We start from the raw sequence: 26,162 nt of genomic DNA, 5'->3' as shown, positions 1-26,162 counted from the left end.
TTTCTGATAAGAAGCATAAATAGTCACTCCCCTTGGTGTACAGCTAAATGTTTCTAATTTTCTGGCTTTTTTGATCTGAAGCTAGCTTTTTTCCCCAGCACTACTGTTACTTAGTACTTACATAGCATTTTCTGTTTTTCAAAGCACAGCACAAACCCTCATTCTGAAAGCATTTCTAGGCAGTTTCCTGTGTCAGATATCCTGTCCTATTCTCCGAGTGCCATTTTCATAACTCCCTAAGGGCAGTTTGTGAATGTAAGTAGGACAGAATGCATTTCCAGGAAATGGAAAATATTGACCTCTACTTCTCCACTGTACTGAAAAAATTGGGATATTTGCATACTATCCCCAAGGCATGCATAATGTGACATAGAATTTGCCAGCAAAACATATCTGTCTGTTTATAATTCCCGAAATCTAGATGTCGGTGCACAATAATTAGAAAAAATATGCAAGTATAAGAAATTCTGCATTTTTTCTATTAATTGAAGTTATAACTTTCTATTCTGTAACCTTAAATTAGTTTAAGCAGTCTTTGTGATTTTGTCTTCATAAAGGCACACATACATTCCTATATTTAATGCTACCACATACCAAACAGAGGGAGAGAACAGGGAAGAAAAGAAAAAACATTTTTGTCTGAGAGTCAATATTTCTGAAAACTATATAAATTCTGAAAACAATGATTGACAGCATAAGTTCCTGTTATAATTTTTATGTGTGAGAGATTGCACGAGAAAGAGAACAAAGCTAAAGTTACATAGAAGCAGGCATTACTTCCAGGTATCATTTTCTAAAATTTTCCTACCATTGCTCTAATAGTAACAGCAAAATAATCAGCCCTAGGAGGGCTGCTACAGCTTGCTACCAGCATTTTTAAACAATTCTGTCACTGATACATAGAGTTAGGCGATGGCTTTAAACTGTCTTTCTCTGGAGCTGATCACATGTAGCTGCAGCAAGGTTAAAGAAATCATGGAGAAATTCAGGAAAACATCAACATAGACTTAACAAAATGAAGCCTTTTAATCTTATGACACTTCTTGTTTCAAATGTTTGATTCTGTAATTTGAATACATTAGCATTATGTATTTAAATACATCAAACACCAATGTTGTTCCACTTAAAGTGTTTTGGGAAAGAAAACTAATATCCCCTCCAGACAAAACTCCAAGACCCCACTATGAATGATTGCTACAGCCTTCTTGAAATGCCTACATTACACCTTGCTGTGCATGAATAGTTGTTAATTTTCCTTTAATATTTTAAAGAATCACTACCACAATCTTTTTGCTTCCCAAGTTATTTCTCATTTACCAACTTCTATTTCATGTGGTCATTATCGCAAATATTTTTTTTTTTAGCATTCACAGGTTATGAGAGACTCATATGTCATGTGTCCATTTTTCCTAAACAGACTTTCCTGATGATACCCCTGTAGAAGTGAGTGTCACTAGTGAATTGACAGCTCAGGCCAGACAGTCTTTCATACTTCAGATCCTATTTCAAGATGGGATCTCAGTTGTAAAACATATCTTTCTTACCTTTCCATGCTGTCCTGCTCTTTCATAGCAGATCACTGCATCTTCCCACATTTCCAGCTCCTCAAATATCTGTAAGGCAGAGCTGGTGCATCCCAGCTCAAAGAGTAAGCTCGCAAGCTGACGCTGGAAAGATAAGAAATTCCAGGTAACTGAAAACAGGTAAGGAAATACTATTTACATTCTTAAAAGATGTTAGAGGCATTTCTGACATCAACAAGAAGCAGAGAATACAGAATTATTCTCTTGAAACTTCAAGCTGGAGCCTCAAACAATGTCTATATCTCAAAAAAACCCCATCAATAGAACAGTAATTGTTTTGATTTGACTTTTGTTCAGGTCAGTAGCTTAATTACTTTGAAATAGTTTCTAATATAATACAAAAATGGAAACAGACATGGCAAGGATGAATTGACAGAGCTGAACTTCCACCCCTTAAAAGAGGCATGTGGCCCCTGCGGCTGGAAAGCAGCTGCAGCAGGATGTTGGGAATGCTAAGAGTGGGAAACAGAGGCTGAAGGAGGGCATTAAAGCCTCTTCTAGCAATGCTTTGCCATAGTAATTTGTACATATGCAAACAGATGCAGAGAAAGGCTCTGATACAATTTTGTTAGGTACTCATGAGAAATCGCTGCACTGGCCAAACAGACACTGGCAAAGGGTGTTAATTTTTAGTCAAATCAATATTGGGTTTGAGTTCAGGTTCAACTCCCTAGTTGAGTTTTCGTCACAGATAAATCAGCCTCTTTGTTATTTCAAATTCAGCTATTATTTCAGTGTACTTATGGAAATAAATGAGTAATCTTTTCAATTTAAAAATAAACAAGGCATGTTTTCATGACTTTGAAAAGTTGTCTTTGGTCTTTTGTTTATTTTTTAAGAGATTAAAATCGCATATAGGTTTTCATCTTTGAAGAATGGATAACTTATTTACTGTGTGTGACAGATACACAATTTGGTTTGCAAAAACAAATGGGAGCTTTCTGTATAAGGACACCTAATTATGCTATGAGATCCCATATAGTGAACTTCTATAGTGTTTTTAGTGATCCTGAATGGATTCCCTGAAGTTCTCTGCAGATGGCATGGATCTCTCTTTATAGGCTTGGGTTCAGTACATGTTACAAATCCAAGGAGTCACCATATGGGAATAGACTGGTAGTCAAAAAGTTAAGAACTGGATACAGCTCCTTGACATAAATACATGATAAACTGAAAATCTATAACAGATCAATTACTTGTTTATTAATTGCTTAGGGAAAAAAAGTACATTTCCAGTGTCTGGAACTAAATCTTACGTTTTATTAAATTTACTCAGAGTCAAATTTGGTAAAATCTATAGAGGCAATGCCTCTTCATTACTATGACTAGAAGACTGCAGCCATCTTCCATTATAAATCCCTATTTTAGTATTTCTATCTTTGGCTTGGAAAATTGGCTTGGATTGAAAAGTGCCACTCTGACAACTGGAAATGAAAAGCACATTTGCTAGTTTTATTGCAAATGCCTGTTGAAAGGTTGCGTGGAATAATTTGAGAATGCTGGGAGAAGACATGATTGGCTAAAGCAACATGCATTGAGGTTAGAAATCAAAAAGGAATAAAACACCATTAAAACTAAACAACATGAACACCTTTGGAGGTACACAATGCAAACACTTTTCTTAAGTTTGTTAAATCAGATCAGTTTGTTAAATCATCAGATAAGACTAATGTTTAGATTTCTGTTCTAGAAAGAGTTTCTTCTGAAGACGAACAATGTAGTTTTGAAAAAAAAAAATAAATCCTGTCAACAATAGTAAAAAGGGGCATGTCTTGAAAACAAAAACTTTCTCAGCTGGAGGAGTTCTTCAGTGTACTTTTGACTCCTAATTTGGCTGCTTTGAGCATGATCCACTCCCTGAAAACAACCCAAAGTGAGCAATCACTAAAAGGTGAGAACGATGCAAGTAATAGTAGCATAAGTAAAACAGTAATAGATAGGAAGACAGTGGCAAGATTATTTTTACAAGAGATATGTTGGATGCTTGAAAGTTTTGGTCCATTTTTTACTGAAGGAAAAAGCAAAGTAAAGAAGAATTTCACTACAAGCTATTACTTCTGTGCGTGACAGAACAAGACATCTGAAAGCAAAAAACTGTAGAACTCTATTTCTTTCCAGAAAAAACTGGTGTTTTGTTAGCTTATGTCTTTATTTCTACAGTGTTTCAACTCAAGGCTGTACCACACTCTCTTGACTTTGGAGTCACGCAGTATCAAAAATAATAAGAACCAGACTTTTATGTTAAAGCTTCAAATGGAATTGCTTCACACCTGTATGGCCCAATGTGGAGGCACCTGACAACAGTAGAAAATCTTCATGCGTTCAGATACTGATGTATGCACATCTTCAAATTGGTCTGCAAGTGCCTGTAAATGCAAAGTATATTCTGATTTAGTATTTACTTAGACTTAATCAACCTAAAAAAAAAAATTCAAAGCATTCAGGATTTTAGGCATGCTTGACATAATGGAGAAATGATATGAAAGATAACACTAAACACCAGTAAGCTTACACCATAATATGCTACAAGTCTTTTTCTTACCCCATGTAAGAAAATGTAATAAACATTTATGTAAAAACTCTTTATTACAGCAAATAATAAAAAAGGAATAAGAATCAAATTTACAATCCCAAACAATTACTTGCAGAGTAAAACTGTGTCAAATATTAAAGTGACCTTGCCTAATGCATTTTAATCCTTTAGCTAGTTTTTCCCTGTTTACGATAGTATTTATGTGCTTTATGCATGAAATTTCTTTTTAAAAGGAGAAAGACAAACATATTACAGTGGACCATCCTTTTGGAAACACAGTTCTAATATAGAATAAATTGTTGTGCCTTGGAATACAAATCAATTCATGCTTTTATTTTTTTCTTTGGATGGAGCTTTGGATCGTTGAAATTTTTTCTTCTGAAACCCTTTGAAAGAAAATGGTAACTTTTGCATAGCAAAAGTGCAGTAGCTTCAGCGCTTTTTCTCTGAAAATCCACTATGAAGTTATTTAAATCAAAATTCAATAGCAAGAAAAAGAAAATATTAAAGGCAGCTATAGCCATAAAGTTGGTTAGAAGTTTTAAGATAAGGGAGAAACTCTCTTCAAAAGCCAGTCATCACTAAAATTACCAGATTTATGACTCATCTATGCAAGTTTTGCATATAACTCAGTCAAAGATTTACAGAAGGAGCTAGACAGGTTTTCAGTATTTTCTCAGCATGAAAAATGTATGCAAAGACTCCTGAACAAAAGGAAAAATTGGATAGGAGCACTTCCTTCTCTCCCTTTCTAAATCGAACTGTTGGCTACCCAACCTATATTAATAATGCAAATAATAACTGATTAATTTAATTTTACACAGCTATGTGATTTAAACGGCTAAGCATCTTGTAACTTCTCTTGATGTTAATGGGACTTATTAAGTGGCTTCATTCTTTTAATAAGAAAATGTCACAACAGGCAGCAATAATTTAGGCTTTAAATCCATGCTTAACCTCTTGATTTTAAATACTAATATTTAAAATATTCAATCTTATTCACATTCTCTCTCATAAAATTGTCTCCAGAGACCCGATCCTAGAGATTATCCAAAAACTTACCCCAAGAAAATGCCTGAGGTATATTTGTAGTAAGGAAAGGGACAGACTAATAAAATCGCATTCCTTTACACAGTTCCAAGCAATCCAAAAGGAGTCAGATTCAAATAAAACCTTTAAAGTTATATTATTTAATTACAGAGTTTACTTGACTACAGAATATATAATAAATCATATTTCACAGTTTTAGTTATGCTCAAATGTTCTAAGGCTCTGCAGAATTACATTTTTTCAATATTCTGTTGCAATAAAAATTAAACTGAAAAATTGTCCAATTCCTTGGTAATCATTTTACAAGACCAAAGTAGTAAACTACAGTTGGAAAACTTAAAAATAATAATTGCTCTAAGCCTGAGCTAAGCCAGAAAATCCTAAATATGTCCTGCAAAATCATTTTTTGAGGAGAAAGGGAGATGGAAGGCAGAAAATCTTTTAAGTCAATCAAGACTTTTTGTTCTTGTTTTAGCTATTTTTAAAATATTTTTATTTCTATTGTTCTAAAAGAAAAACTCGAATTTAAAGAAAAACAGCTTTTCAAAAGCAACATATTTTATTGGAAAATTTGTGGCCATGTTTTTTCTACACTTCCTAAGCAGAAAAGCCTAATGTAAATTACATGTTGTAGGAGAATATGACTATTAGCAAGTAGAATTCTCTCCCTTCCCAAAACAAATACTGTACTCTGCTCAGAGTTCCAACAAAAACTGAAAATGTAGGTAGAACATAGCAATATCACACATTTCCTAAAAAGTATAAATGCTAATGAATTTAAAAGTTATTAAACCCCATGGTTTATGCACTCTCTCATACGTTGAAAAAATAACCTCTGACAGTTCTGCCTACTCGTGAAGTATAGAAAATAAGTTGTGCAATAATTGCTGAATTCTGTTTCTGAATTATGCTTGAAGAAATAAAATTTGGGTTGTATAGTGGTGAGAAAATAAGAATCCTAACCTTATTGCACAGCTAATACCTAATCATAGAACAATAAAACAATAAAATGAGCAAGATAGCATTGCCAAGAGAGCATGTTTTCTCATTAATAATCATCAAGATAAATATTATGTGTACAAAAAAAAATAATCTATGTAAATATAGAATATTTGCAACACAGTCAAAAGACATAAGACTTGGTGTCTTAGTTTAACCTGAACCTCAGATTCCTGCCTTGAAAGTTAAAGAAAAAAAGAACTACAGCAGAAACAAATTAAAATTCACAACTCCAAATGACATGAGTTCTTCCATAGAAAACATTTAAAAACAATAAGCTTAACAGATCATGTCCCCCACCATGTAACACACCCTTTCCCCCAAGGCTTGTGCTGCCATAGATAACAAGTTCTGAAGTCAAAAAACAGTACAGAGAGATACACTAATCCAGTCTGGAAACACAAAAAACATGGATGGTTTTGATGGACTTTTATATCATGATCAAAGACTGTATTTTTGACACATGAAAGCAGGAAAAGACAGCTCTAGAAATGACAACTCATTCCCTCCATCTCATACTTAAATCTTTAGTAAGAGATTAAGAAGTACAGTAAGTAGCCTGTGTTTGGGATAAATACACCATGTTAATTTGAAATGATCACATTAGAGTTTTTCTCACTTTACTCATCAGCCTCAGGCTAATCACTTTACTAATCAAACTCAGCTGGTAATTATCCATGACTTGAGTCCATGAAGTTTGCAAAGGATTTTTTCCACCTTGGTTGTCATTTCCATACATTCATTCCCATTTCACATCCTTGCTTTGCCTCTATGTTCAACATATGTATAACATCACTATGGCCCTGATGATAAAACACCAGCTTCAGTTTTGAGCCTACCTAAATTTCAATCTCTTTATCCTCTACACATTTTTTTATTGTCCTTTTCTTCTATGGCTGACAGAGTTAGCAGCCTTTTCTTTTTAGCCAGCCCCTATCTCTGTACTTAATCTCTGGAAATACGACTATTCCCTTACAATTTCTGGTCACTGAGATGTCATTTTCTTGTGATGTAATGCTATTTGATTTCTCAACCTACTTACCGGCCTGGGCAGCGGAAAGGGAGGTGCTGATCTCCTCCTGCCCAGCAATAGGACACAAGGAAATGCAATGAAGCTGCATCAGGGGAAGTTCAGACGGGACATTAGAATCATAGAATCATTTAGGTTGGAAAAGACCTTTAAGATCATTGAGTCCAACTGTTAGGAAAAGGTTCTTCACTGAGATGGTGGTCAGTCACTGGACCAGGTTCTCCAGGGAAGTGCTCACAGCACCAAGCCTGTCAGAGTTCTTAGTCATATGGTGCAGTTTTAGGTATTCCTGGGAGGAGCAGGGAGTTGGACTCTATGATCCTTATGGGTCCCTCCCATCTTGGGATATTCTGTGATTCTAAGTCCTTCCATCAAAGTTTCGCCCCTTTTGTTAAAATATAATCTTCAGGTAGCTTTTTGCATGTGCAGTAAATAAATGGCAGACCTTCACATCCTTCTTTCTATTTTTAACTTCTTTTTTCCAGATAAAATCGTTTACTTACTTTCTCAAAAAAAAAAAAAAAGTGCCTTACTATGTAAAATAATATCTACATGTAAACATTTTTTCCTTCCGTTTCACCTGAAGGATCTCCTGCTCCAAGATTATTTAGGGAAAAAAATTCCCCCCAAAACAAACAAAAAAGCCACAAACCCTTGTCTTTTGAAAAGAGCAAGATACTCATTACTTATCAAAAACATCCTGAAAACAGCATCACACTTTTGTTAGTGCGACAACTATTTCATTCCATCTGGATCCCTCTCCCTAGTAACACCGAAGATTGGCCTATCCATATCCAAACATAACATTGCTGGCCCCAATAAAACATCTCCCTCAAAATATTCTTGACCCATAGACAGCATTTATCCATGCTATTTCATCTCACGGCTTCCCAGGTTTTCACATCGGTCATACGCTATGTGACTGCACCACTTATACCTTTACCTATCTTTTCTGACAAGAGCATTTCCAGTTTTAGTGTTCCAGTCACAATTGGTCACCATATTTCTTTCATCTGCACAAAAGATTATTTCACAGGCTGCGTAAATAATCGTAGCCTTTTTATTTTGTTTTCCTGACTTCTCCCACTGCTAACTAGGCATCCAGCTGTTTCCCACTGGCCACACCGAATTTGAAACGTTAGTTTTTACTACTTTAGTACCTGATTACTTGCTATGTACTTATCAGTACCACCACCTCTACCCTTTTTAGCATCTTGTGTTCCCTCATACCCTTTGATTTATCCCGGTACATTTGATGTTCCTCTTTATTTATGATTTTGTGGCCAGGAAGATGAGACTAGTTTTTACTAGTCTTCTCCCACTTCTAAGTCTGGAGACCTTGTCAGTCTCCCAGACTCAGTCCCTGGTTAATAGCTCTTGGACTCCAGTGGCGACTGTCTACCCAGGAGTCCTTTCTACATGAATGCTCCCAACAGCCATAAACCACAAGGTTTCTCTATCACCTAAACCCGACCAATAGGTTGACTCTGGCATTATCTTACCTTGTTTTTGCCCTCCTTCTCTAATAACTCTAAGATGTCCCACTTCTTATGGGGTTTTGTCGCATGTTTAGCTTGATTTATGCCAAAGGAAACTGATACTGTCATATGTTCTACGATCCCACTATCACCATGGTCCAGCACGCACTACCCAATTGGTACCTTAACTCGGGGCAGACAGAAGAGGATGAATGGAAAAGTACCTTTCAGTCTTTCCTAGTATGGAAACTCCAGACACAACATTTTCTTGATGTTCTTGTGATTCTCGGGTCATTCTCCTTCAATTTCTCCCAAGACTGAAGACTCCTTCTGAAAATCCCACACATTAGCCTGACCTCACCACACTCTGCCTAACTACCTATTTCCATTTTCCTTGCCCTTCTATTTCTCTCCATTACCTCTGTATGTTTTATAATCAGCAAGTTGATGCCACAACTCTACTGTTCTTGTATTCTTGCTGCTCCCTTAGCTCCGTGCTTCTTTCAATAATTCTCCTGCCAGCGGTGTGCTCTATGGGTAGGTTTATTTAGCAGAATTCAACAAATCTTTAGCAAACTATGCAGCCTCCTTAATATTTTCCTCCTTCATATCATAAAAACACCAAGCTTCAGCATGCGCATCTATAACTGCTGGTTACAGTTTGCATAAGCTTTGCCAAATGATACTTGATGCAAATTAATTTTAATGTACTCAAAGATGATGAAAATACCACTGTTTCTGTAACCATCTCTACATTTCCCCTGCTTTGTCCCACGTCCAGTGCTGCTCCCCAACACCAATATCGTCCTCTATTCTTTAAAGGAAAAAAATGAAGATTAACCCTCCACTCAATTAATCCATGTTCCGCTTTTGTTCACTGTCTGCTCAGCTTTTCAACCACTTGCTTAGGCCACTCTTGACTTGTTTTTTGGTTTAGTCCAGCATATACTATAAAAACGAAGCTTTGCCTTGAGATGTCAAAACTAATACAAACTGCCCCCTTTTTGCTCTGCTCACTGAGCTTATGAAAATTACAAACTACATAACAGTGAAATTAATTGTTGTATTTACTGAACACCTACCATCCCAGCCCCCCATTTGACAATAGTATACTAGGAGTACGTCGAAATTTAAGTACATCCTCAAGAAAGAAAGGAAGAAGGAAGGCCTTGCAAAAAAACGCACAATACCAAAACAACAAATTACCATATTAGTCTCAGATTAAAAATTAAATAGATAATGTAGGTTTTAAAAATGGCCAAGTCTGGGCATCTTCCTTTACTTATACGACCTGTATACCTTTTTAAGTGCCAAAGTACGGATACCAGTTTGGGGACTGCCTGGGTGGGTCTTGGCTTATGGGTCAGGCACCAAAGCGCCTGATGGCACAAAGACACAGCTGAAATTGTTCAGCTGCTTGGAAAAAAAGGTGGCTGGAGACACAGAGGGTAAGAAATAAAAATGTATCTGTACGGAAAACAATCCTGCCATCTCATCTCATTGTTACGATGGTTTCTAAGAATTTCGCAGGTGTACAGCTCAAACTAAACAGGGCTCACCTACGTTATTTACTCAAGAACAAAGCAGAAGAAAGCTTTGTAAAAGTAACAGCAACTACATGTGTAACTCTGTGGTTGTACAATGACAAAGTTCTTATTTTATAGATTATGAATAAACAGGAAAATCTGTCAAAGAGCTCCTTTGATTCCTTACCACAGTACTCGGTCACACAGATAAAGAGTTTCTACTGCTTAGTATTTATGAAACAAAAAGTGGGCGTTTTTTGAAGCTTATGCAAGAAGCTCTTGTGGACCCTGTAATATTTACAGACTTCTATAAAACTTCCAGAGATTCATCGTTAAATTAGTTCAAAGTTTCATGCAACTTAAGACCTATTTGTAAATGCTTGAAGATCTTTACTTGTGGGGTCACTGATATTAAAATACTTGTCTGACAGAAAATCTACATAATTCTTGAAGCTTCAAAACTTTAAGTGGCTTTATTCTTTTTTAAACTGTCTTCTGCCAAATTACATTTTCTAACAATAAAGCCTGAAAAATGCTGCACAAGAAAGAACTATAGTCCAAGTTAATTTGGGATGTATTATGACAGTAATTGTCGCAGCCTTGTTCTGCAATTCTGTACTCAGTAAAATGCAAATACAGAATTACAAATACAAGCTGCATTTCCCCTGAAGAAAACATATATAATCAGTGTCTAAAACTCATATTCATTAGAAAGGTGACAAATACAGAGAATTAAATATACAGAATAATTAGGGTTTTCCAAATTTTCTTTCCTGTTAATTAGATCAGATATTCCAAGCTTTTCTAATGTACTATAAGTGTCCTAGTACCTTGTGGATATGTAATTAGAACTCGAGTTACACTCTTTTGGTAAACTTCCTTTAAAAAAAACCAAAGCAAAACAAAATATATTCACAATTCAAGCAACAAACTTGTTTCAACAGCTCTTTGCCAACCCAAGAGCTCCTGTAACCAAGACCACTGGGACAAACTGAGACATACCCAGACTTCTAAAATCCAATGGTCAAAATACTTAATCTTCCAGTGAAACAATGCAGAAACTATGAAGCAATAAAAACAGTTTTCATATAACAATGCAGTAAGTTTTGCTTTATGGGAGAGAGTAATTTCTGCTTGATCAATATGGATATAATGTGGAGAAAATGAAAACCATTAAGATTAGTCTAAACTTCATCAGGGAGATTATGACCAAATAGTGATTACTTTATTGATTGCCAATTTTATCACTAGATAAAAAGACATAAACCCAGTACATTTAGACTTATTACATTCAACCATTATTCAGAACAGCATTTTGACATTTAAGACAGGACTCTCTTGCCTGGAAACTAAAATGACTTAAAGGAAATAATGAGCTATCCTTTTAAAAAGCTCACAGATTATACATTTCTGTTAAATGATGAGAATCTCTGAATAGTCAAGAACTAAAGCATACAAACACAAAACAAAAGCTATTAAGCAAGGATGTATTTCAAAATCAAGAAAGAAACCCTCCCCCTCATTTATCTAATTTTCAAAGGGGATTTATGACATTAAATACTTGAGGAAAATTTATTACAGCAATCACTATTATAAATTATGATTTGTGATTCATGGAAATTCAAAAAGACCATTTCTTACATTGTGCAAAGATGTCAAGATTAAGAGCACTACTTACTGGAGATCTTACAGTATTCATATTCTCCGGAGGATGAAAATGTTCAGTGAGAACTCTGTGGGAGTTCAATGCTTAAAAGGGCAAAAATCTTACCCTCTTTTTACACCTCATTCAAATATAAGTCTTGTTTTCATTAAAATCTTGTAGCCTTGAAGACTTCCATTTTTGCTCACTTTGCAAGCTCACTCTTTCAGTCATTCTTCCAATGAAATTATTGCTTGATAGGACTGACCTCGAATGGTGTGTATATTTAAACCAACTAGGTTATGTATCGTGCTGCTCCCTGGAAACTAACAGCCAGTTTAAAATTTCTTAAAGCTAACTTTAAAATCTTGTAGAGCTCTGACTGACTACTTTGTATTGCAAATGCATGGTTACGGGGCACCTGGAACACAGGAGCTGCAAAGATGTCAGGAAGCTTCACAGAGAGAAACTACTAACAAGGCAATGCAACTCAAACTATAAAAACAAGTAGCGCTTGAAACAAAATTAACTGAAACATTCAAGGAGAAGGCTTCAGGCTGCAAGTTTTCAAAGCTAAGTCTGTTTGCATTGAAAACAGTTTTAACTGCCCGATATTTGGGCAAAAACATCTTGACTGTACGTAATCACTATATTGAAAGAAATCACAATGTTCAGTGTCTGAGGCTATTTGCCTTTTTTAAAAAGTCACAAGAAAACGGCCCCAGTTTCTCGCAGCTTTAGTCACAGAAGCAAAAAGGTTGATTTCCTTTAATTGAAATGAAAACAAAAAATTTCTATGCATATTCTTTCAAACTAGTGCAATCCCCTTTTTCAACAGCAGACTAATTCCCCAGCTACTACTTTGCTTTTTTTTTTCCTCCCACCCTAGACTGGACACAGAAGTCTCCTTGATCTGTAGAGAAAAGGCATCTTCTTGGGCTGGATTCAGCACTATCCACCCCACAGTATTTTTCTAGTAGGTTATTTTGATGGAGTCTTCAGTTGAGACGCTCCATCTCTCAAAAGCATAAGTACTCATAGTATTGAGCATTAAATGTTTGTTTTATGGCTTCTCCTCTCCTATCTCCTATTTCCTTCTCCCCCTACACAGCTAAAGAAACTTGGCAACAGCTATCCCTCAGCAAATACTTAAAAGTTTAAAGTTTCCGGGCTGAGAATAATGCCAGTAGAGGCTTTTTTAGGACAGCCATCTCTGTGGCATTTGCACGCAGGTTTAATTTCATTGTCTGCACCTGACATCAACCTGAGAATAATGCAGTACTGTCTCTAAGATAGCCTATGCCTGGAAAATTTTCTAAAATGTTTCAAGTTTGATGCATTTAAGGCTTCTGCTGTGAGTCCATTTAAAAGCATATGCAAATTAACTTTTCTTTAAAAAAGATTGTCTCCATTTTTTGGCAAAGGAAGAACTTGCTTGCAACCTGTAATAAAGATCTGACTGATCTCGTGTCAGAAACGAGGCATATTCTGGCATACTGTGATCTTTCCCTCCCACCCCGTCAGTCATTACAATAAAGTGCTATACAGAATCAATTATGGCAAACATTTGTGTTTTGTAATACATAGCAGCTATATTCTTTGAGAGATGTAGTTCTTCCCCAGAAAAGCCAAACAGAAGGGGATAGTCAAGCTGAACCCTCTAGAATCATAGAATTGTTTAGGTTAGAAGAGACCTTGAAGATCATCAAGTCCAACCATCAACCTACCACTACCAAAACCACCACTAAACCTTGTCCCTAAGCACCACGTCTACCCGTCTTTTAAATAACTCCACCACTTCCCTGGGCAGCCTGTTCCAATTCTTAACAACCCCTTCAGTGAAGAACTTTTTTTCCTAATATCCAATCTAATCCTGCCCTGGAATAATTAGAGGCCATTTCCTAGTCCTATCGCTTGTTACTAGCAAGAAGAGGTCGACCCCCACAACTCTACAACCTTCTTTCAGTTAATTAACTGCTTTAGTTTAATAACTTTTATATGGAGTATTTCATTGTTAATTTAGGTATGATACTCATAAACATGCATGCCTCTATGACCCTTTCAATCTAGTTTGTATTCCAACTGGAACTCCCTGCTCAAGAACAATCCATTGGAAATATCCTGTACTTTTTCTATTGCTGGAAGACTTGAGTTTACCTGCCACATACCACACATTTGCATTTTGCTTACTGTAAATTGTACAACAGTATATCTATATATACAAGCAATGAGAAAAATGACAAGTTGTCTGTAAGTAGCAGAAGCTGCCTCATTCAAGCTTTATCACAAAACATATTATAAATAAACACATTATAAATAAATATTCAAAGGAAACGTTTATACATGGCCAAAAAAAAAAAAATAGAACCTAGGAATTAGACGGTCATTTCTCAAGAATGTAAACAACAAATACTTAAAGTAAAACAAAGAATTTCAGAGGAAAAGTTCTTAAGACCATGTTATTAATTGCAAGCATGTAAACATTTTCAGCTTCCTCACCTAAGGTAGCGACTGGATGATATTCTGTTACACAAATAGAAATCTTGAGGGAAAAACACAACATACAACAAAATATGATGCATTCATGTAACTCAGTGCAGTTTTTCACTGGCAATTGTACCACCCATAATTCTTTCATGTTACTTAAATGTCCTTAGGTGCCTGTAAGGGGGAAAAATATTGTCTAGTCTTATCTAGATATCTGTAACTTGAAAACACAGATACTCAGGAGCTCTAATCACTAACAGCTCCTTTTGCAGTATTAGAAATAGCCGTCTTTTTTTTTTTTTTTCCTACTAGCAAAATGCTCTTTTGCTGAAATCTGTTTTTCAACTATTCTTATTCAGTTGTAAATCTCAAGAACATCTTTAGTTATTTGGTGAAGGGGACAGGAGTATGAAGAGAAAAGGCAGACAAGTTCAGTCTCTTTTGTCCTGAATTTGATCAGAAAGACTCAGATAACATCTTGGGATGCCCATTGTTTTCCCTTCTTACAAAAAGAAATATCTTTTTCCTAAGAATAGCTTCCCTATAGAGTGAAACCTTGACTGATACCCAGTAGTTTCTGTTGAAAAATTACTTGGCAGGAAATACACATTCTTCCAGTAGCTGAGCCTGACCCAGCAACCATAGAGTATATGATGGTAAGTACATTAGAAATATGACACACAGGCAAAGTGTTTAAACTTTAGCTATCCCAAAGAAAGGCAATACCACATAAAGAAGTCTGTTTTCAATATATGTATTTTCTTGAAAGACATCCAATCCAGTTCTTCACATGTTCCTGGAAAGCTCACTATACATCAGTGAAAAACAAACAACCCCTCTATCATTCGCTGTTAATGATTGATCTACTCACCAAAGAGGAAAATAAGCATCTTCAGCAACAATTGGCTTGAAATCAGTTCGATTTCCAGTAAAAATGAAAACACTCTAAATGTATTAAATATTCCATGCCTGATTGTATGACATATTCAAAGAGAAGCACATGAAGCTCCCCTGAAGACTCAGTTGTTCTTTATCAAAAAAGGAGGAATCCACAAAAATACAATTCTTTCCACAATCATATAGCACAGCCATAGCCTGTCTGGTATGCAAACAACTAAGAAACCAAACCAAAATAAAACTTTCTTTCAGCTGCATGGAGTTTCATGGTCTGTGCTGGTCACTCGCACCAAACAGGTTGAAGGACAGAGACTGGACAACAAATAATCTTCTGCTAAGAAGAGCAATTAGAACGAAACATGGACTTAGGATATGACAGTCAGTGTAACACCCATGTACATTAATAGCCTTTAATTACGTAACCAAGGATAGTCAGCTGCGATCTCTAATGGCACCAGTCTTGCACTGGAGGCAATTTTCTTGCTGATCTTCAGGAGGTGGTAGCACACTACTGCCAGAGGAACAGACGCACTTTGCTTGCAGCTGCCCCCTTTTTATATGAGATACTCTAAACTGGGCCAGAGGGAGAGGACTGAAGGACAAATTAACTTCTCCACCAGCAGTTGCCACCACCTACTTCCTGCTACCATTTTTTCCAGGGAGAGAGGAACATGAGCCCAGGAGTCTGCTGGACCTCTGGCCATTCATCCAACCCTCTGCCTGCGTTCTTAATGGAGAACCACAGGGAGGAAGGCAGATTTCAGACCAGAGGAATTGTCCTGGCAAGGTGCAGCTTAAGAGCTCCTGAAATTGTTTAAGATTGTGCTATAACTTGGCATTTTATAACCTTTAATTGTCTGAACTTGCAATATTATTAATGACCTTTATTTGCATGCATTTTACACAGGGGAAAATGGAATAAAGCAGAAGATGAAGTGTTCTGTGGTAGAATCATTTACTACGTGTTTCTATTTCTAGGCAACTTCAATGTTTGTACAGATCTGCATCTGGAAAAATGGGCAGGTATAGCACAGCAATGTGCGTAATAGCTACAAACAACATTATTTATGCCATTTAAAATCTAGTTCAGGCATGGTAGGTCATATCGCTTACAAAAACATCTCCACATCTGTCAAAACGCCCAAGTCTTATCACAAAACCACAGTGCTATAATTTACAATATTGAGACAGACAGCAATACTGTGAAGAAACTTGGTAACTGCAAAAGCAAATGGAAACATTGAAAAGGGCCAATATCATATCATCATAGAACTCTCCATACACCAATCCAAATGATTATTTGAATCAATGGTCCTTAAATCAGTTTGGAAATTTCAGAAGCCAAATATATTCCTCAATTCATAACTGGAACAGGAACTGAATGAGTTGAGTTAGGCCAGCAAACAGTTATCTCGTTAGAAGCTAGATCCAGCCCACACTATTGCGAAGTTTGTCTCCAGTGCAATAGTTTCCAACCAACTGATTCTTCACATACTAGATTCCCAAAATTTCCTGCCTCTGAACACTTAGGAACCACGTACAGTTACCTTATTAAATAATTTTTTTCATAACCCGACTCTCCCTGTAACTTACTGGAGAGCTAGGCCCTTGGCATGTTCAAAATTATTTCAGTAGAAACATCTATCAGAAAAGGCAGTTCTCACTCCCTACTACAGCATCACAGTTACAAACTAATTTCAAAGCATGAACATTTGCTTTTTTGGAATTAGTTCTTGTTTTTGTAAAGGATACAATCATTTAATCTAAAAAAAGAAAAATAACATTTTTCCTCATTAATTACACAATAGGCCATTCTTTTCTATTTTATCTTTTCTACAAGCATTATTTTTCTTCACTATTTCTAAATTTATCTCACAAAGATCTGTCACCAGTTTAATGACCTTTTTTACAAATCCCTTCACCCTGCTTTCTGTGAATCCATATTCTCTAGGTCAATGATTACAAATCTCCGTGGCTTATACTTTATCAGTTTTGTTGCAGAAACTGATCTGCTGAAATCTTACCCTTAACTGGTGTTCAAGAAACAAACTGCCTAAAGCATTCCTCGATTATCCCTGGTGTTGACCTACATAATAAAAGTAAAATGCTTCCAATGTAATGTTCTCAAAGTCTACCCTGCTTTTGCTATACAACTACTTTCTTGCGCCTGCTTTAAAATTTGAAAGTAATTATTTTCAACTTTTATCAGATTTCCCACTGAAAACCTCCTTTGACAATAAATGCATTAGCTTCTCTTAAAATCTCAGCTTGTATGCTGACCTGAGGAAGTAAAATATTTTTTTTGTATCAGGAGAAAAGAAAAGTCTTGCTGACAGCCTGTTTATTCTTTCTTTATTGAGCGAGTATATAAGGACAAACGCAAGGACCACTAATTATTGGGATTCACTAAGTTGGCTTTGACTTATTACCTATTCCAACTTATGCAAGTATTAGAGCACCAATATTTCTGTATTATTTCACTTTAAATACCTTTAAAACTAAAACCAGTCTCCAGTCTCTCATTTCCTGCAATGGTTAAAGCAGCACTGCAATACCTTCTAATGGAAGAATTTTTCAGAACAATGCTGGATCACTTTCAAAATCTTAAAAGACACACAGACACAAACACTTCTATCAATAACGTTTGTCTCATCGTTATTCTACTTATTTCCCAGCAATTGTATGTCTTAGCTTCGTTTCAGTAAATAAGAAGACACTGTCTACTACATCCATGACTATAAATTAGTCTTTCAAGACCGAATTCATCTTCTGTGTTTTGAGGGACAGTTCACCGTTGCACTGGAATTTCTTGAACTACAATAACCTATGTGCCTAGCGCCTTCTTGTCATGCTGAAAAACTCATTATTTTGGCAGGCTTTGCAGGGGAAGACTAGGGGTATATTCCTCAGAGAAAACTGTGAGAGGACAAAGAGAACTGCTTTGTTTTATTTAATTGATTTAATTTCTTACCTGTAATAAACTGATCACCAGTACTGAATTATAACTGCAAAACTACCATAATCAGGGCATTTTATAGTTGCTCTGCATATATTTTTATTGTTCTTGGAAACTATTAAAATCTGAAAAGAATGCAAAATTCATTCTGCTTGTTGTAATTTGGCTCTTAAAAAGCCATTTTATGGAGTAAATAGTTTCCATACTTTTAATACACTACTGTCCTAATCAACCAAAATATACATACAGTATTGTGTCATTGAAACTAAACCATCTTTGAGCCAGAGAGAACTGATATAAATTTATGCAATTTGAATTAATAATCTTCAATATTATTTCAGTCAGCAAATCATTCTGCTGGGTTTTTTTTTGGTTTTATTTGTTTGGGTTGTTGGTTTTTTTTTTTTTTGTATTTGCAAGTTCTGTTCTTTTCCTTTAAAAGATTAATTTTCATTAACGATGAGAATCAGACTCCTTCAATTATACATAACCTCCTTTCTTTTTTTTTTTCCCCAACCAGGAGGATCCAATGTAAACATGTTTAAGACAACTGTATTTTTAGCATAAAACTCCTGTTGTTTTTAAACGTAAATGTTATAGAATGACGAACGGCATTGTACATAGCCTTATTTCCATCTTTTTTTTTTTAAACAAGAAGGATCCAATGTAAACATGTAAGACAACTGTATTTTTAGCATAAAACTCCTGTTGTTTTCAAATGTAAATGTTAGGGAGTGACAAATGGCATTTCTCACATCCTAAATAAAGAAGTTAACTTGCCATTGTTTTAAGATGGAAATGGAAGTGCAATTAACAAACAAAGCAAACGTACATTATTACATCAATTAATGAAATGATAGGCCTTGTAACCAGAAAGACAACTATCAAAATGTGTTTTGCATTTACAATTTGCTCCTTTCTTATAGATGTCTTAGAAACACATAGGTTCTGATTACATTGTTTTACAAGACATTAAAATGAGTAGATCTCAGTGTTTCAGGCCTAATTTTATAGAGCAAACAAGAAAAAACATGCGTTCTTGTTTCTCAACTCTGAATAAACTAGGTATTGAGCTATGAAAAACACAATGCCTCTGCGCCTGCATGACAGCTGTTGGAGGCTGGTTCGCCACTTCAGCATACTCTCATTCCAGGGATTTTGCCAATGATTTTCACCAGATCATGCATCCAATTGTTTTTAAAACCCAGCATCAAAATATGTCCCGCCGGTATATTAATTTAGATTACTGATTATAAGTGCAGGTTTAATAAATTTTGTAATAAAATATCTAAACATTAATTGGATGTACCAGTTTTTCCTCTACCTTAGCTTATGTCATAACTGTGCTATCACTTGAACTTTTAAACTTTGTTGTTCTGCACGTAGCGACTAAATCAGCAGCACGGATATTGAGTGTATAAAGATATTAACATTTTTAAGTATTCAGCATTAAATATTCAGCTAAATTACCAATTTTAAACAATTAAATAGATTTATCATTTCTTGTTCAACTTATTGCAGAAAGTGAGCATTTAGAAAAATTATGCTTGCTTTACTGAGTACCTTTAGTAGGCCTTTTATCTATGAGGTTTTTCAGTTCTTTGGTGTACCAGTTAAAGCTGTTTCTTTTTTGTACTTTACATGGTAGAAAACTGGAAACCTACTGTTTATACAACATTTCCCAGACCTTTTTCTTTGTGATATTCTGGTAATTCATTCAATCCTCCGGCATACAAATGAATTCTTCACTTTCAACTTATTTCCTAAGCATCCCCTACATGTTTAATCAAGATCATTATCCAAAATTATCCAAATTGTAATTACTTCAAATTCCAAAATTACTCAGGAAGAGACTACCTCTTGAATCTAAGGTACTGGTTTCACCTATACAATCACTCTGATGGCAGGAAAGAGGGATCGACAAAAATTTTTAAAGCATCTGTGCAAAAGAACTTGAAGTCCTGGACTATCAATAAGACTTAGTTTTGCATAACTCTAGGTGAACTTTTAAGATGAAAGAAGATGTTGATAGTTGTAAGGGGAAGCATTCTGGAGCAGAAGTTATTGATTAGGGTGCTGGAAACGGCGCACGTCTTTTTTAAAATGAGTCATGTAGTAGATTCTTAATGTGAATGTTTTTGTTTGTTATATCAGGCATTGCAAGTGTGTATTTCACTTTGAAAACAATACTAGCCAACTAAGAAGCAAATATTCACTTCGGATGTCGGTGTCATTTTACTGAAAAAAGCTTCAATTTCTTTATAATAGGGCTTTTGCAGCTGGGTGGGGAAGGAAAGCACACAAGAGGAAATGAGTCCAACAATCCCAAATGAAACATAAAGCATTTTGATATCAAAATTAGCACAAAAGAGGTCAAGGTCATGAGTAGAAGGTAACTGGATTCATGAATGTCTGATGTAATATTTCCTTTTCATTTGAAACTGGGAGCCAAGCAGCAATTTAGAGCATCTCCTATGCAATTGCCATTTGCAACCTTTTCCTGTAGTCAAACACTACCATCTAAAGCAGCATGGTAAAACAAATGAGGCCTCTAGTAGCACAACAGCATTACTGACTTTCAAAATTATGAGCTTACTGTTCTGGACAAAAAGTTACTGAGTGCCAGTGCTTAGGATATGGGTTTCAATGTTAAAGCCTGTTCATGACTTAGGCCTCAGGACAAATCCACTTACAGAGGACAAAATCTTCAGAAAAGCACTATGCATATTTTTTTTATCTTTACACCACTTACATTTATTTTTTACTTATTTAATGTTACTTATATGAAATATAATTTTATAGCTATTACATTATCCTTACCAAGCATGTGTACCTTCTTGAATGTTTTTGTTTTCAAAGAAAAAGCTGTTTCACCTGTCAATTACATTTTTACCATGTATCAAAAGGTGCAAGCAGAACTTCCCCTAAAGTCTCTAGAAGCAGCTAGATTTACAAGCTTACTTGTGAAGGATGGATTTAAAACCAGACCATTCATTTTCTATTGCAAAAGCAAGAATACTGATATCATCCATCAATTAACCAAGACAACATTATATTTAAAATTAGTCCAAATACAGGCTAGATCATTTGGCGTTTGGGGAAAGAACACCTCCATTTCCATACATGTGTCCTGCCCCCTTTTTGGTATGCTTGCAGCTTATTTGTAGTGCAGCATCGTAGTCTCTCTCTTACTCTGCAGTCTCAAATGCCAAATATATCCTTAGCTTTAATCTGCATCCTTATGAGTCAGGAACAGGAGACGTAGGTGTAGTCCCTCAACCAAAGAGATCTGCATTGAAGGTTCACCCTTTCCTGTCAGATGACTTGACATCTTTGTCAGAGCTCAATATAGCTTTATACATCTGCCTTAAATCAGTAGATGGATGTCTCATGCAATCACATGTGTGGAGACTCGCCTAAGGAGGACAAAGATTTTCAGCTGCCTCTTATATAGGTTCAAGTTCCCTGCTTGTAGCTAGTTAACTAGCTTTGATACTGCCATTAGTGAACAGTAGTTATAAAACACTTTCCACAGGCTGCAAAACCTGCAGAGGAACTGCATACACTTCAAAATAGTAAACCTGCATTAAGTTCCAAGCTGTTGTGGTTACACTGCTTTTATAGTTCCCCCATCAGCTTGCTCTGGGGGAAAGGCACAACTGCAGGCAATGCTGAAAAACAGATCCAAACACTTCTTGCATCAGCTTTGCTTTCTGTTTTTCACTAAAGGGGGAAGTAAGGACAAGGATGGAAAAAGAAATAAAAAGAAGAAAAGCTATCACTGTTAAGATAGAGTTTAATTACAATATAGGTGGAACAGGCAACTGTCTTAACAGATAAAGGAGAGTCTAGTTTGTAGTACCTGGCATATGCATTGGACAATGTGACTCAAGCAAATCTGTCTACCAGTCCCAGGCTATTTCAGAACACCGTTTGCTAGCTCACCTCGGGATACCTATCTCCAAATTTCCAATGATATGACATACAACTGTGAAGATTCATCTAGTCAAATTTAGCAACAGCTGTAAAGCTTCTTCTATTCAGTTTAGCAATAGGTGGGAATAGCGCGTCCTCCATGCCTTACATCTGGTCTGATTACATGTGGAGCTTAATTATTTTAATTGCTTAGTTTGTTGAGCTTATAATGCTTACGCCTGCCAGTGCAAAGCTTAGGCAGAAAGATGTGAATGTTGTGTCCCGGAATCTGTTGATATTCATATTTTTCCTTGTAACTCGCTGTCATCACTTTGTCTATAAAAAAAAGTGTAATATTACCATTCAATGTGGCTTAAGGATTCTCCTATCTGACATTATGACTCCTAATACCATCATGCGAATCGTCGGAACTCTGAGTGAAGAGACTTTAAAGGGAGAAAGGTAAATGCCTTCAGAGCTAAGATTCAATGGGAAACATTTGGAAAAAATTGAAGGCTTAGTATTTTTGGCTGCTTTTAGAAAGTGCATTGACACTAGAAGTGGAACAGCTCAGGTATTGAACATAATTGTCAAACGAGCAAAAAGGTTTGTACTTTCAAAGTACTAGCTGAGAAAATACGAAGAAACTTTAGCGCAGAAAGAATGGTTTCATTCTTTTCCCCACACCAGCTAATAGTGCAGATCCAAACTGGCAAATACAACAGTGCAATAGAAAACTTCTAGGCAGAAATAATTACCTGGAAAATTACACTATTCAATATTCTTTTTTTCGCCAGTGGTACAAAACCACTTCAGTTATTCCTGAATAACTTTTAGCAGACTGGATCTCTGATTCCCTCCCCTCTTCCCCCCCAACAAAACCCAAAATTGCATAGTGGAAGAAAAACAGAGGGAGTCAAGCACTACCACCTTAATTATTTTGAAGTGTGCTAATGAGTTCAGCGTATCCCCAGAAACACTTGTGTCATGTAACATCTTCTGTCAAATCTATCATCTGCTTAAGCAAAATTAAATACATTCTGGAAATGTGTGTCTTGAGACTGAAATCATAACTATCACCAAGGGGTCACTCTCTCTTGTGATTGCTTTGTGAAGTAATAAGGTTTATTTCTAGGGTTCTGGAGACCTTCTGATCTTGCGTGGAATTCATTAAGGAAAGGTTTTATAAGTCACCTGCCTTTTCTCCTCTTTTTAAACACTTTTTGGAACATGTGTTCTAATAATAAATACAATTCATAATAGTTGAGAACTATTGGGATATCAATGCAGGATCTCTACAGGATAGAAGAGGTGTGTCTTCCACTTATTACCCTCCTGAAGGAAGCGAGTTAAATCTCTCTCAGTTCACCAGTGCATCTCTCAGATCCCAGTAACTTTCTCTTAAAACTTTCAACTTCATTTGAAACAAATTTATTAGCAATTAATTTTTCTCCTCCTTCCTCCCCTCTCCCATTTCATACACAACTAAAAGCAACTATTAAACCCTATTTAATGTATTCCTAGAGTACAAGAGGGGGTTAAAGAATAGGCATAGGAACTCCTAGTACAGTGATCTAATAGTTCAGGTGAACAGACAAGCGCTGTCATTCCCTTGGTCATACTAAAAGTCTGTCTATATTGCTCCAACCATGGTCTTGAGAGGCTTGATCAGAAAGAAATATGACTTGAGAAGCAAAAGAGGCAGGAAAAATCTTGTAGCCTCAAACCTCTCCAGATCAGCCTAGTGGGAGGAAGAATGCTCCCCTTTCCTCTTTGAACTCTGCTCTTAAATGTTGAATTTGTCCAATGTAGAACTGCCAAATAAAGCAAAGCACAGGGAGCAAGCTGGCAAGGAGGTGACAGTTTAGTTTTGAAAATAAAAAGGATATGTTTCTATGATAAATGACATAACTTTCTTGCATAACCTCTCGCAAAGACCATCAATGTGAAAATAATGAAACAGCAAAGTTGCATTCAGGCTCACAGAGCTCAAGATGCCACTTCTGTTAGATCTATACCAGCCTTTTCTTCGCATAGGTGTACATTAACTCTTTTCAGATTTGAAAGAACTGAACACCAACTAGCATGTTTCTATAGTAAGAACAACCGGAACAACCAAAAAACCCCAATCATTGCTTCACTTTTTCATACACACAGAAAAAACATTAGTTGCTGGAGAAAATGACACTCTGAAGTATTATTTAAGTGAAAATTACAGGGCAGTTGACACAGAATTCCCAACCACATACATCTGTGTATGACCAAGGATATAAAACAAGATCTCATGTGACCTTTCAATCTTAGGCATAATGATTAGCCTATAATATTTCTAGTCTGCTCCCAGCTCTCCTGAAGTCTTATTAAAAAAAAAAAAAAAACAACAAAAAAAACCACCTTTCAAGACACATTTCTCCCCCCTTAGCAGGCAAATTCCTTTTCTGCCAAGAAAAGCAAGCAAGAGAGAACTGTATGAAATACCGCATATGTCGTACTGTGCGTTAGAAAAACCAAGTGCTGAGCTTACAGGCATGTTATCGCCAGGTGCAGCGAGCAGCAGAAAATACAATCAGAAAAGGGGCACAGAACAAGCTGATAAAAGCTGCAAGCGTAGAGGTAGCCAGCGTAACCACCCAGATCAAGCCTCAGGAAGTAGCTGTAACAAGTCACCGTAGGATAAGCCTGAGAGGCTACTGGTGTACCACGCACATGGCAGCTTCACCGCTTTCACTGGCTGCACGATCCAGCAGTGACGATGCTCTCACTTCTACCCCACCATCCTTTGTAACAAGAACAGCATTTTAATTTGTTATGCTTCATTCTTAACAATATTTTAAAATCCACCGAAATGGAACAGTACACTTATTTCATGTATCAAGAAACTCTAGTGGGATGCTATCCTTTACCTGTTTAAAACTGGTTGGTTTGTTGGTTTTTTTCTGTTTTGTTTTGTTTTAAATCATCCCTCCCTTTTCTCTTTTTTTCATAGCTCCTAGACCACTGAAAATTCCTTTTTTCTCCCCCATCCTATTACTTGAGCTCTGGCTGCACTTTCAGCAGTAATTTGTGGTTTAACAGCTTATTCCAATCCGTTTTCCACTATTAATAGTTTCTGAATTACTTTCTTACAATAGAAGGTAGTTGAAGATCCCAAAACTGATGTAGAAATTTCTGGTTATGTGGAGAGCTATTTATCAAAAACTATCCCTTTTTCTTCCTGTTTTCTCCCTCCCCCTCTTTCCTTTCTTTCCACTCTAGCACTTCTCACCCGCCCTCACCTACATCCATGTGGAAAAAAAACGAACACCTAACCTTAAAAAAATCATACTGTATCCAGAGGCACATTTTGGTTGGCAGTACCTTGATCCAGACTTTAATATACGTTATACTGGTCATGATTAAATATTCTAGTGGAATGTAAAATAACTGTTTTAGCTCTCAAATACTGTTTCCTTTTCTTAGAAAAATGGTTGAAAAAAAGTGCTGGCTTTAGAAATCTTTAGCCTTATTTTTGTGGATCCAAACCTCATTTAGGCAAAAGCTGGACAGAGACAACCAGTAGCATCCAGAAAAAGTTAAGAAAAAAACCTCTCCTCCTCACTTCCAGTTAGCTACTAGCTGAAGTATGTTCTAGAGTACCCAGAATGATCATTTTAAAACCTGTTCCAAAGATTACACTATCTCTAGTTCAGATTTTTAAAATAATCAGAAAAAGGGTTTGAAAATAATCATTCCAATTCTTTTTGAAGCTTTTGAGTTAGAAAAAAACCTTACAAAATCATGTCATAAAAACTGTTTAATGTAAAGTAGGGTTATATTTAATAATTGGAGCGTGGCAGCTAAAATCAACTAATATACCCTCATTTCAAAAATAGCTGAAACTATTTTCAAATAATTAAAATAAGTTAAACAAACATAGCCAGGCCCACAAAAAAATGTAGCTGAAAAACACTCTCTTTGACGAACCAACAACGCAGCCTGGCTTGTTTTAGGGCTGAAAAGCAGCATATGCCTGCCCAGTGATATTCATCGAAAAAGATGCTTATCAGCTGGTTAGAAGGATTTGGAG

General features: G+C 36.1%; 1 protein-coding gene across 1 annotated transcript in view; it reads right to left on the bottom strand.

Moving 5' to 3' along the window:
- TTC27 (tetratricopeptide repeat domain 27) overlaps positions 1-26,162 on the bottom strand; it is a 128,294-nt gene that overhangs the window by 30,122 nt on the left and 72,010 nt on the right. Inside the window, exons 11-12 of the mRNA XM_009880444.1 lie at positions 3,854-3,949; positions 1,545-1,667 (exon numbers count right to left, since the gene is read on the bottom strand). Coding sequence (XP_009878746.1) covers positions 1,545-1,667; positions 3,854-3,949 — 219 coding nt within the window. The remainder of the gene's footprint in view (positions 1-1,544; positions 1,668-3,853; positions 3,950-26,162) is intronic.

Source organism: Charadrius vociferus, unplaced genomic scaffold (assembly GCF_000708025.1).
Source record: "Charadrius vociferus isolate BGI_N301 unplaced genomic scaffold, ASM70802v2 scaffold62, whole genome shotgun sequence".
Classification (NCBI taxonomy): Eukaryota; Metazoa; Chordata; class Aves; order Charadriiformes; family Charadriidae; genus Charadrius; species Charadrius vociferus.
The sequence above is the reverse complement of the archived record's forward strand: the minus strand, read 5'-3'. Positions and strand labels throughout refer to the sequence as shown.